This window comes from Marmota flaviventris, chromosome 9 (genome assembly GCF_047511675.1).
Source record: "Marmota flaviventris isolate mMarFla1 chromosome 9, mMarFla1.hap1, whole genome shotgun sequence".
In the NCBI taxonomy this organism is placed as follows: domain Eukaryota; kingdom Metazoa; phylum Chordata; class Mammalia; order Rodentia; family Sciuridae; genus Marmota; species Marmota flaviventris.
Window position 1 is genome coordinate 80,352,518 of NC_092506.1, and position 14,346 is coordinate 80,366,863.

The 14,346-nt window shown below is 36.2% G+C and overlaps 1 protein-coding gene across 2 annotated transcripts in view; it reads right to left on the minus strand.

The window, feature by feature from the left end:
- The window catches only part of Slc36a4 (solute carrier family 36 member 4), an 80,087-nt gene that overhangs the window by 43,159 nt on the left and 22,582 nt on the right, over positions 1 to 14,346 (minus strand). Inside the window, exon 1 of one of the 2 annotated variants that reach the window (XM_071616601.1) lies at positions 10,473 to 10,615. The exons of the other annotated variant lie outside the window; for it this stretch is intronic. Within the exon in view, the coding sequence (XP_071472702.1) occupies positions 10,473 to 10,524 (52 nt within the window). The 5' untranslated portion in view covers positions 10,525 to 10,615. Of the gene's footprint in view, positions 1 to 10,472; positions 10,616 to 14,346 lie in introns of those variants that run through there. 2 annotated transcript variants of the gene reach the window in all.

Consider the following 14,346-nt stretch of genomic DNA (forward strand, 5'->3'; position numbering starts at 1 on the left):
CTAGCAATTAGAGAAATGCAAATCAAAACTATGCTAAGATTTCATCTTACTCCAGTCAGAATGGCAATTATCAAGAATATAAGCAATAATAAGTGCTGGAGAGAATGTGGGGGAAAAGGTACACTTATACATTGCTGGTGGGACTGCAAATGTGTGCAACCAATCTGGAAAGCTGTATGGAGATTCCTCAGAAAACTTAAAATAGAACGACCATTTGACCCAATTATTCCACTCCTTGGTTTATACAAAGGTCTTAAAATTTGCATACTACAATGACACAGCCACATCAATGTTTATAGTGGCTCAATTCACAATAGCTAAACTATGGAACCAATAAAAATGCCCTTCAGCAGATGAACGGATAAAGAAAATGTGGTACATATACACAATAGAATATTACAAAGCCTAAATAAAAATGAAATTATGGCATTTGCAGGTAAATGGATGGAACTAGAGAACATCATGCTAAGTGAAATAAGACAATCCCAAAAAACCAAGGGCCAAATTTTTTCTCTGATAAGCAGATGGTGGTCCATAGTGGGGGACAAGGGATAGGGAAGAATGATGAAGGAACTTTGGATTGTGCAGAGGGGAGGGAGGGGAGGGGTGAGGCTATGGGGATGGGAAGGATGATAGAATGAGACAGACATCAATACCCTATATACATGTATGATTACACTACTGGTGTGACTCTGCATCATGTACAGCCAGAGGAATGATAAGTTGTGCTCCATTTGTGTACAATGTGTCAAAATGCATTCTACTGTCATGTATAACTAATTAGAACAAATTTTAAAAAAGATAGAATGGAGACCAGTAGACTAGAAAAAGGGAATCAGAGGAAGGGAGGCGAAAGATACTGGGGAATGAAATTGATCAAATTATACTGTTTTATTGTGTGCATGTATGAATATATTATAACAAATCCCACTGTTATGTATAATTATAATGCACCAATAAATAAGGGGGTGGGATGGTATTTTCTGACATCTACTTAATGTAACAATGACCTTACTCCACTTTTTTCTGTCCCTATTTCTTATCCTCTCCCTTTTTAGTTGTATTCTTTTCATTTTGGCAATACATATGCTGCTTTACATAATGTTCTCCCAATCATATTTTTAATCATGTCTTAGATTAATATCTATAATCAATATCAATATTCACTGTCAGTTTTCTGCCAGTTTCCTCATTATCACTTTGCTGGAAGAAGTTCATTCTCTTGTACAGTTGCATGTGAATGACCAATAGTGATTGCTACAACACAAACTGATGTATTGCACCCCAAACTCTCTGACCCAATAGGTCTAAGTTGGGCCTGATAATACCCTTGTCTCATCAGTGTCCATGTGGTGCAGACATTTCTGGTCTGGGAACCACATATTGAAAACTATAGTCCACAGATTCCTCTGAAAGGACTCATGGGCAGTGTCCCTGAGTTTCTACATGTTTCTCTATAGCCTGGATATCTCAAGAACAACCAGATATAAAATCCTTGGCCCATACTGTCTATGCTTAAGTCTCTTAAAAATATTATTCCACTCTTGCCTTGATTTTGGTATGCTTCCCTTGAGAAGTCTAAAGCCAGGTTAATTTCTTCAACCATGAAGTAATTTGTGTTTTTTGCTGAAGGGCCTAAGGATTGTTCTTTACAATCTAAAAATAGTTTCTCTGCTTAAGGCAGAGAAAGGGAAAGCAAGGATAATGAGTCCCTTTAGCAAGAGGTAAGCCTAGGAGTTTTCAAAGTTTTACTGTGAGACACCTTGGAGCTGATTATTCTGAGTCAGTTTTCTCAGGAACACAGTAGGCCCTTTTGACATGTTGACTTAGGTTGTCTCTTATTTCCAAAAGTCTTCCTGGAAATATTTTCAAATATTGTTTGGTTCAAATGTTTTCTCTTCATTAAGGATTCTAATCACATGCATGTTGGATCTTCTTTACCTATCTTCCATTTTTAACCACTTTGTCTCTGGCCCTTCTGATGTCTTTTTTAATGACATAATAAATTTTCATTTCATTGCATTCTCCCTTGGTCACCTCATAATTTATTTTGAGACCTTTTCCTGTTTCCAAGCACTTCTTGCACCAAAATCTTACTTTCTGGTCATATTGTGAAGTTGAGTTTCTTTCATACATGTGGTTGAGTAAATTAGGATTGAAGAGGAGGAACTGACATGTCTTCCAGTTCTGTTTCATTTTTGCAGAATACCTAATTTTCCTCATTGCTTTCTTCTTCCCTCACTGCCAGGTGTCTGAGCAGAGTCTCCACCGCTGTTTATTTCCTTCCTGCAGAAACAAATGTTTTGCCAAGACTGCCCGCTTCGGGACTGCTCACTTTCGCATTCCCTTTCCATCCTCAATGCTGTGAATTGCTGATTTTTAACTTTTTACATTTTTTTACTTTACTTCTATGAAAGACCACTGTATTTCTTCCTAGTTTCCTGCTCCCCTTGTTCTCCAAAGACTCCCCTGCCCACTGTCTATGATTGCAGGAGCAACAGGAACTCTGGAAATTTGCTGATTCTTTCTCTTCCTACAAAAAATTTAAAAGTTGGGGTATCATTGGTCTACTAGCAATACTAAAGAAGTAATCTCATGAATGGTTTACTTGTGCTCCTTTTGTTAAGTCTACAGGTTTTGAGAAAGGGTGTATTGAGAGATTAGGGTTTAGACAGCCACTATTAGCCTAGTGACAATTGGAATTCAGCATGTCAGTTTTTAACACGTGATGCTTTCAGACAGTGGAAAATTCTTCAAAATAGTCTATTTTTAAATCATTTCTAATGTGACCAATGTAAAGAAAGTAAAATTCACTAAATTATCCAAAGTTACAAAATCTTGGTATCCAAATTAATAGCTTTCTATAATTCAAACTCCCCAACTTTTGTCTTTGGGACAAAACTCTAATCTTCCAGATAGTCTCCATATATTATTTGGTAGAATTTTCTTGTTTCATAACCTCCAGTATCAAAGTTGGAATAGCATGTACCTGTACATAGTGAAAAATAAGTGTTTCCCACACAGTAGGAATACTGGACTATGTATTACCTTTTAGTTTTTGTAATGGTTTGGATCTGGAATGTTCCTGAAAGTTCAAGTATCGGAAGCATGATCCCCAATACATCAAGGCTCAGAGGTGGGGCTCAGAGGTGGGGCTTTTAGGCAGTGGTTAGGGCTCTGTCCTCATCAGTGGATTAATCCACTGACAGCTGAATGGGCTACTGGGAGGTAGGTCATAGCTTGAGAATTGAAGTAAGTCACCAGGGGCATTCCCTAGAAGGGTTTATCTAGTTCCCAGTCCCCTGGCCCCACTTCCTGGCTGCCATGAACTGAGCAGCTTCTTCTGTCTTGCACTTCGCAATGATATTCTGCCTCAGGTGGGTTCTAGAGCAATGAAGTCACCTGATCACAGAATGTGACCTCTGAAACCATGACCCCAAAATACATTTTTCCTCTTCTAAGTTGTTCTTATCAGGTATTTTGGTCACAGTGGTGAAAAGCTAACACAGTTACTCTAGAAATATATTAATATAAATATATTATAAAATAAATCCTATATCCTTTTCTATTATTCATTATACAAAGTAAACTGATTTTACCTTACAAAACCATCATATTAGTTTACTAGGACTGCCCTAACAAAGTACAACAAAATGGGTGACTTAACAAAAGTTTATTGTCTCAAAGTTCTAGAGGTTTAAAGTCTGAAATGAAGGTACTAAGAAGGTTGGTTCCTCCTAAGTGGTGGGAGTAAGGCTCTGTTCCAGGCCTCTCTTTTTGCCTTGTAGATGGCCATCTTCATGTTCTCATAATAGTCTGCCAATTCACCCTTTTGTAAGGGCACCAGTCATATTGAATTAGGGACCAAGCCTATCAGCATGGCCTCATATTCACAGATTACATCTTCTATAACCCTTTTTCCAAATAAGGTCACACCCTTAAGTTGTGGAGACAACACTTCAACATATGAGATCTGGAGGGAAACATTTAACCCATAATAACCATCCTCAGTTGCATCAGCTTCAGTTTCAAATAGAAATATATTACTATTTTCATTCCTAAATGTACTCCATTGCCCTTGCTGCCTCTTGAGCTTGTTTATTTTTATTAATTCAGCTTATCCAAACTGTCAATTATGTTAATTTTTGTTCTTCCCAGGGCCATAATGTACTATGTTCGGTATGTTCTGTGCTGTAATAAATTCTCTTTCTTTTGTCAATAAAGATAACTATCACTGCCAATATTTCAAAAACTGAATACTCTGTTATTGCAAGTACACTGCCCAAGAAATAACAGCAGCCATGGAAAGTCAGAAAGAAGCTAAGTTTTCTCATTACTTTATTTATTTATTTATTTATATTTGGTACCAGAGATTGCTTAACCACTGAGCAACATCCAAGGCCCTTTTTATTTTTTTTTTGGAGACAGAATCTCACTAAGTTGCTTAGAGCCTTTCTAAATTGCTGAGGCTGACCTCAAACTTGCAATTCTCCTGCCTTAGCTGCCTAATTCACTTATGTGTGCCACCATACCAGCTCTTCACATAATTTATATATATATATATATATATATATATATATATATATATATATATATATAAAATTGTATATATATACTAATACAATTATATATATACAATTCTAAATAATAAGTTTATTTTCAGTGTCATTATCAGAGAATATATTGGAATTTAACAATTATTGGAATTGTTAAATGATCTCTAAATTTTAGTTCTGTAATTCACAGAATCAACATTTTTTAAAATAGCAATACAATGTTCACTCAGATTCTCATGTACAACTTAATTGGTCTTTTAATCACTCTTAAACACACAGTGTTTATTTAACTTTGTTCAACAATATAATCCCCTAAGGTTATACTTTTTCCCAGTTCTTAAATTCATTTTTTTCTCAATGCTATGTTATTTAGGAAACAATAAACATAACTTACTGTGAAAAAATAGCTGTTCATATATATATATATATATATATATATATATATATATATATATATATATATATATATATATTTCTGTCCTTTAAATCCATTAGCTTCATCCCTTACATTTAAAAATCTTAATAAAATTTAATTATTCTAGGAGTTCTTTGTCACAGATAAAAAGAGGTAATTTTAAAAAGTTGAAACAATTTGAAAGAAAAATACTTAACAGTGTTAGAAATTCAAAAAGTACATATTCACATATTATTTTGATTCTCCCATTAAAGTGGAACTGTGCAATGTGACACATCATTAACTAATTTTTAGCCATGTGCTTATATTTTTTAAAAGCAGTAAAATAAAATCTCTAAGACTTTTTTCCCAGTTTTGGTCTACTTTATTGAAGTAACATGATATGCTAAGCAACACATACTTCTTAAACTAAATAAATTAAGAATAGTTGAAACGATCAGGTTTTATTAGCTTGAATGGTACAAAACCAATCTTAAATCTAAAGAATAAATTCAAAGGCATGTAATTACAAATATCTAAGAAATACTCACATACCCCAGAAGTTGCACCTTTAAATGGTATTAGTCCTTTTAAGCCTACATATCCAAGGAAGAGATCTATTGATAGAGTCAATTAGTATTTTATAACTTTTAGAAGCTCCAGGTAATACTAAAAGTAAAATACTAAATTGTATTTTTGTTCTGAATAGATTTATAGTATAAAAATGCAGTAATATTGTTCTTATATTTACTCTTTAATTTTTTAGCAGAGATATTACCATTGGCAATGGTCATGAGAGTAAGTGGGACACTTCAGGTTTGAATATGGTGCCAACTTTAGATTGATTTATGGCTACATATTGTTTGCATTTGGGCACTGTAAACACTGATCTCCCCCTTAAAAGGCAAGGTATTAGTAACCTGCAGGGGACACTACAAGATTATAGGGTAGAAACCATAATACACCGGATCTGTACTGCAAGAGAGGAAGACACACAGACAACATGAAAAAACAAGGGAACAAATTTAAAAAAACTAGGGGGAAAGAAAAAAAAATTTGACAAGAAACTAGAACTAATTTAATAATAATTAATTCTGAGAATTTCAGAGTTCCAAACTGTGCTCTAAGATTGAGTATGCAAACATGGACAAAATATATTATGCCAGCCAGAAGGAAATAAAAACTAGTGGAGGAGACAATACTTAGAGATTCAATATGGTAAAAGCTTTCACAGAATTAAGAACATATGAAATAAAATATGAACACTCTCCCCCAAGTAGTTAAAAATCACATGATCCAACTTACACTACACATAAAGTCTATTATTTGCCAATGTCCTACTGTAATTTTTGGCCAACTACTAAATCAGGCAGCTCTGTAATTACTATAAATAAAAACTAATAATGCCTTATGAGATAAAATATTTTTATGAGATATAATAATGCCTTTATGAGATAAAATATTTTTAAGCAATAGATATCAAACTACTTATATAAGTGGAGAATTTATAGATGAATAAGAAACACTAGCTTGATTCAATATTATGTCATATGTATATATTTACAGATTTTAAGTTAGGCAGTGTTTCTATACTCTCTTTTGTCACCCAGACAATTTTTTCAACCTCAATTTCTTAACCTAAAAATCAACATGAATTCTCAGTTACAGACAGAATAAATAAATAACATATCAATTTAACAATATGTATTAAATCCTTAAAATATTAATTGCTTTTTCTGGTAACTACACTTCTGGCAAGCTAGTGATGAAGATAAGGATTTCTGTAAAAAAGATGTTAACTGAAATACTACAAATTTTGAAATTGAAAACAAACTAAATGTACAAAATCAGGAAATTGCTAAATCAAATAAAGCAATCCCTTTTGTAAAGTATCACACTGACATTAAATTATGGTTATGAAGTACATAACAAGAAAAAGTTTATCATATGCTGAGTGGGTAAAAAAATCCATGCATTCTCAGTGTGGCAGCAATATTTTTAAAAGTTAAATAGAAATGAAGGAAAGAAACTATACCAAAAGTGAATAAGTTAACAAGAATATAATGGACAATGGGATCATGAGTGTCCTTTTCTTTATCTGGAAAATATAAAAAATAAGAATGAAGTAATAAACTTGCATGATTTTTATTATAATAACAAAATAAAGAAAATCATATTTTGGCAATGGACAAATTTTTTAAAAGTACAAATAGTTTAAGTATAAAATAATATTGCCACCTGAACCTCTATCCTACAATGTAGATACAAAATGGGAAGAATAACTATTCATTTCTGAAGTAGAGAAAATACGCACAACAAGAAACCTTTCAGAAGTCCTAAAGGCCTATGAAATAAAGTTCAGAGTTTATGATTAAGGAAACTGTACCTAAACATTTCTCCCAGTGCTTTGGATTTAGACAAAAAATTTTAAATTCCTTTTTTAAGGTAAATAATACTTATTCATTGTAGAAAATCATAAAACATGAAAATATTTTTAAATTAAAAATTACTTCATCACCAAAAATCATTGTTAACATTTTGAAATATATGTGCACATGCAAGTGTGCATTCATACACATGTGCACGTACCCGCTCTCTCCCCCATAGATTCTCATTCAGTCCCTATGGCTTTAAGTACTACATATATGCTGATAACTTCCAAATTTCTACATCCAGAGCAGATGTCTCAGTAATTCTAGATATGACTATAATTGCCTACTCGATGTTTATATTTTGATGTCTAAACAGACACCTCAAACCTCTTATGCTCTAAACTAAACTCCTCATCCTCACCAAACTGCTCTTCCTGTGACTTTATCCACCAGTACTAGTTATTTATTGCTTTATAACAAATTTATGGCTGTTGCTTGGAGGCCTCACTTCCATGCAACATGGACCTTTCCCTTAGGACTGTTCTAGTGTCCTCACAACACAGAAGCTGGCTGCACCCAAGGAAGTGAGCCTTAAAGAAAAAAGCATACAGCCATAAAAATGGCCTAGGATTAAAGTGGTACGTCATTTCTTCTACTTATTCCTTACAATGAATAAGTCCAGCTCACACTCACAGGAAAGGATATTAAGTACCTCCTCTTTAAACAGAAACATCAAGGAATTTGGAGACATGTTATGAAGCCATTGTAACATGTCAGTTGATGGGAATTTCATTCTTCTAGATACTCAGATTCCTGGAATTATCCTAGTCTTTCTGTTTTACTCTCAACCCTCATTTAACCTATTAGGAAACCATGCTGCTTCTACTTTCAAGCAACCAAAGTCTAACCCTTTCTCTCCACTGCAACTGCTGCTTTGAAGGACATGCATATATGGTTCCTGAATTACTGAAATAATCTCCTATTTTTACTTTCATCCCCTTATAGTCAATTCTTCACACAGCAACCTGCGCGATTCTTTTAAAACTGGAATCAGGTTGTGTCACTGTAAACTGCCCAGTCCTCACCCTCACTCCTGATATCCCTTACCCAGCTCGTTTTTCCCATAACACTTTTCACCTACAATCCTATGTAATTAACTGATTATTGTCTTTGCTGTTTATTGCCTGCTTCTCCTTACTAAATACAAACTCCATGAGTGCAAGAATATTGATCTGTTTTATTCACAATGTATTCCAAGTGCCCAGGAGAAATTCAATGAGTATATTGAATCAATGAATACACATAACTTTGAAAATAACTGAAGTAATTTGAAATCTTTTTTCAATTAATAAACATGTATATGGTGAACATTTTTTTCCTCATCACTTTTGATGTCTAGGCAGTAGATGACCATATGGTTAAATCACAATTTACCCAACTAATTTCCTTTCACTGGATTTTAATTACCAGCTTTTCTCTATTTCAAATACTGTAATAAAGTCTCTTAATATATCATAAATATAAATGTGTGTATGTATACATACACTTTTTTTTTTTTTTTTTTTTTTGGTACTGAGGATTGAAACGAGAGGTTCTTTACCACTGGGCTACATCCCTAATACTTTTTATTTTGGGAAAGGGTATTGTTAAGTTGCTGAGGTTAGCCTTGAACTTGCAATCCTTCTGCCTCAGCTGAAGCAATTTGTGTCACATGTGTCACAGTGCCCAGCCTTGATACAAGTAAAGTTGCTGGGAGAAAAGATATATAAAATTTTAAGGATAAATATACTATTCAGGGGGCTGAGGCTGTGGCTCAGTGGTAGAGCACTTGCCTAGCATGTGTGATGCACTGGGTTTGATTCATATATAAGTAAATGAATAAAATAAAGGTCTATACATCTAAAAAATATTTTTAAAAAATACTATTCGGCTCCTACCAACAATGCATAAGAATGCCCATTTTTTTTTTACATCTTCACTAAAGTTATTAATGAAGTTAAACCTGGATTATATCTGGGTTCTGCCATTAATGAGCTTAAAATTACAATACTTACCAAAGGGGAATAATAATAAAGCTTGCTTCAGGAAATTATGAGGAGTAAAGAAGACAATAACATAAGTAAAGCATTTAGCACACTGCTTGTACACAGAAGACTGAATAAAATGTTAAGTTTATTGTTTCTGCCATTATTGTGACTTGAAAGAAATCAACCGCAAAGTGTTCTGCACATTACAGGAACATCAGCCTATTGGTTACTTAAAGTACTTTTAATTCAACATGTTCCTTTAAGATCACATTTAATAATTCAGCATGGAATTAGAAATATCCCAAAATAAATTAAATATAACCGGAAGGACAATCATTTTATCACCCCATCCCTACTTTTGTTTTCTTTTGCCAACAATCATTCCCAGCGCCCAAAAGAGAACAGGCCAGAGGAAAGCGGGTAAACAAACTTTGCCTGCTGACAGCCACAGGTCTCTTCAGTTCATTTTAGTCAGCAACTCCAGTTTGAACTCCTGGAGCAACACACGGTAAAATAAGAATCCACATGAAGACGCCATAAGGACTGCTGCTGCGTTTGAAAGGAAGAACAATGATCACTTCCTTAAAGCATCATTGGGAAAAACCATGGGAGTCACAGCGCAGGCTCCAGCCTGCCTTTGACGTGTACACACAGAGCACCTCCTCTGCCCTTCAAACACATACACACATACACACACACACACACACACACACACACACACACGCCCTTTGCAGACCATGGCTATTCTCCTGACCAACCTTTCTGGTCGGACAACCGGTCCCTGGGAGGGTGTTGACCCTGGGGTCAGTCAGTAACCAGTCATCCCAAACGTGCTGGGGAGGTTTGCTTTGCTGGATTTTAAATTCAAACCCGTGTCAGGCCCGCAACTCAAGAGCGTTCACACACACACACACACACACACACACACACACACACACGACCGTCCCACGCTGGCCCACGAATGTCGCTGTCTGGTGAAAAACCACTCAAACCCGGATGCCCACGGCAGCAGGCGAGGAGCCGCGCACCGGCCTGGGAAGCGGGATGGGAAGCGGGGCGCAACCAGCTGACGCGCTGCCCCTCGCCCACCTCCGCCAGCCTTCTGCCCACACGCAACACCCACCTAGCTCTTCGCGCCCAGCCGCTTCGGCCGCCGCCGGCGTCGCCGCTTCCATCTCTCCCGGGTCTCCAGGACGGAGACGCCCGGGTGCCCGCTCTCCCGCCGCGGCGTGACCGGCGTCAGGCCCAGACGCCCAGCCCCGCGGGGCCCGCGCCCGGCGCCTGCCTCCCGCCTCCTGTCCTGGAGCACCCAACCCGCGCGCGAGGAGCATGCGCAGTGGCGGGGCTGGGCCTTGCTGGGCGCAGAGTGCTGTGGCCCCCTCTACGCTGGGCGGGTGCTGCCAGGGAGGGGCGGGAGGGGCGGGAGGGGCAAAAATCAATGACTGGAGCCCAGTCGGGCTGGGGCTTCCGCTTGGAGAACAGCTGGACATCCTTCAAGGACACACATTTTGGATATAAAAAGGATGGGATTGGATTCTTAGAATTTGAAGAGACCCAGGCCTGTAGCTCCAGGGGATATATTGGCCACTTAAATATGGGGCACCAAGCCGTTTGCAAGTTCTTAACATTCTGTTAAAATCACCTAGAAGAATACAAAAATATTAGTCCTCAATCCATTTTGTACTACACTTTGACTCTCCGTTTTACAATGCTCCTATTTAGAGATATAGGATACACTCAGGTAGAATTTAATTTAGTCACTTTTTCACATTAAAGATGTCTCAATATCCTTCAATATATTTGAAGTTAACCATGGTGCTGAAAGAAAATTAAGGTTAATTATTCTAATATGGTGTCTAAAATTCTTAAACTTTATATATACATTCTTTATGTAAACACAAGCCAAATTTTAGCAAAACAAAATCTTAAGAATGAAAAGTAACTATTCAAAACTGGAAAATACCTTCTTTTTTATTTCTGGATTCATATACAATCCTGGAGAGGTTACTTTAACCAAAAGTAGACACTTTGCTTTTTATTATACAAATATATTCAGTTTTTTTAAAATTTTTATGAATTAATTGTAGTTATACATAATAGTGGGGTTTGTTTGGACAGAATTACACACACGGAATTTAATTTGCTTCATTTCAGTCCCAAGTACTTCCTCTTTTCCTCCCACACCTGGCCCTGTTCCTCTTCCTCTGTTCTACTGGTATTCCTTCTATTGAGGTTTTTTTAAATTGGTGCTTTGTAATATACATAAAGGTGAAATTCACTGTAGTATATTCATATAGGCACATAGCAAAATTAGGACAATTTTATTCTGCAGTTACTCCCTTTTTCCATTTCACCCTCCCACCCCTTCAATCCCTTTCTCCCACTCCACTTATCTTCCTTCTACTTTCACATATTCTTATTTAATTCTGTGACCACCCTTTGAGAAATCCTAATGTTTATATCCATTTTACAGATGAGGGAAACACGTAAGGCACACAGACATAAGTAATTCATCCAAAGACAATAATAAATGGCAGAGATGGAATTCTGTCTGCCCCCAGATCTGGGACTCTCAACCAACATGCAAAACTGGCCTTTCAAGTGGGTACCAGTAAATATTTGGTGAATCAATAAATGAAGCATGCTTTTGATTTGAAAGGAAAATATTTAATTCTGAAATTGATTTTTTTTTAAATCACGCAGTTCTTTAAAGTCAGGAAACCAGAGAACACTTTTGTTTGTCTCTTTCATTCAGTAGAAGTTGTGTGTTTTAGAAGATGTGTGTGTGTGTTTTAGTGGGGCTGGGACAGGCATCTGATTTCTAGGACTACTAATAATAATTACGTGGTAAATGTGTTAAGTATTTAACATTCCAGATTTAAAAGTTACATAGTTATATCTACTTCTTTCCTCCTATTACATGCAGTGTAGGCTTTCACTAAATAATTGCTGATAATGCTGCTTTGCCAAACCCCCCCCCCCTTTTTTTTACCTGAAGTCAACATCAATCACTCACACACATGCACTGGCAAAGGGAGATGTTATTTGAAGCATTCCTAAACAATATCAAAGATACAGAGACAGAGAAAGAAGAAAACTATCCTGGAGCATAACTGAAGCAGGCCTTTTGGGTGAATCACTTGATTAGAAATCTGCAAGAAAGAAGGTGGGTATCAGAAGTGATTGTCTACAGGTAATTTTCCATTGACCATCCATTGTAATGAGAACACTTAAGACTCTCAAAGAGGGACATTATCATTTGCCTGTTAAAAGGGATCAAAATACATGTATGACTGCACATATGGATGGATGCTACATTGTGTACAACCTGAGAAATGAAAAGCTGTACTGCAATTGTGAACAATGGATCAAAATGTATTCTGCTGTCATATATACCTAATTAGAATAAATAAATAAATACATTTTCTAAAAAGGGGATCAAAAGCTATTGTTCCCTAATCTCAGCACTGGAGAAAGCAGATCTGGCCTGACTGTACCATAGCCTGGACTTCTTTAAAGAGGTCTGGATTGGGGCAGGCAGCCAGGCTCAGTGTTTTTTACAGTGATATGCATATAAACAAAGTAATAGGGATGATCAAAAGACTCAGGAGAACTATGTTTTTCAGGCATCATTATTTGAGAACATATTTACTATGACTTCTACACTAGGTCTTACAAATTAAAAAAGGGTGCAATAGTCCCCTTCATCTGAGGGGATTATGTTTAAGAACCTCAGTGGATGCCTGAAACTCAGATTATACTGAATCCTATGTATACTGTTCTTTTCTTACACATACATACCTAAGAAAAAGTTTAATTTATAAATGAGATATATATAGTAAGAGATTACCAGCAGTAACTAATAATAAAATAGGACAATTATAACATACCATAATAAAAATTTTGTGAATATACTTTTTCCTCTCTCACTACCCAATGTCTTCTTGTACTGTCTCACCTTTCTTCTTGTGATAATGTGAGATGATACAGTGCCAACAGGATGAGATGATGTGAGGTGAATGACCTAGGCATTGTGACAAAGCATTAGGCTACTACCTGAGGGCTGTTTAAAGTAAACACAAGTATTATGATACTACAATAGTAGATCTTATGACCAAGGTGGCTACTAAGTGAGTAATGTGCAGGTAGTGTATACAGTGTGCATACACTAGACAAGGGCCAATTCTTCTCCCAGACAGGAAGGAATGGGACAGCACACGATTTCAACAAGATATTCAGAACATGGTATGTAATTTAAAACTTGTAAATCCCTCATTCTTTTGAATTTTCTTTTCAGACTACATTTGACCAGGACATAACTGAACCCTAGAAAGCAAAATCACAGGTAAGGGAGGACTACTGTATAATCATGTAACACACTGATTGGTTACACTTTATCAAGTACTATTACTGTTACAGTTAAAAATGTAAGATTGTTACTGCTTTAATCTATATGAAATCAAGACATACAATTTCAGTAACCCAAGTAATTAAGGGTAACTTCCCTAAAACTGTTTTTTGTCCCTTAAGCCATTATGTAGTTAGTTGGTGGGGAGAAAGGAACCCTAGTGTTTCTGATAATTCTAGCCCATCATGGTTATAGTAGCTCCTCTCTGTTCTTACTCAGATACACTAAAAAAATTTCAGGTAGATTAGCGTGTATATGGGCATGGAGAGTGGGGAAGAAATATTAGAGTAAAAGGTAAAGCTGTTTCAGAATAGAGACATTACAAAGAACCTGATTTTAACCCTGGCAGTTCCCTTCTTTATTTTCCTGACTTTAACTTCCTAGATCATCTTAATTAGTTCCTTCTTTGCAACCATGGCACCTTGTTCATATTTCTGTTATAACACTTCTTTGTGTTGTAATTATTTTCCTGTCTGGGCCTTATGTCATACTGTGAGTTGCTGCAGGCTAGAGGCTATATTGCATTTGTCTTTGTCTCAGTAAGACCTAGAACAGTTCCCTACACATATTAGTTACTCAAAAATTGATG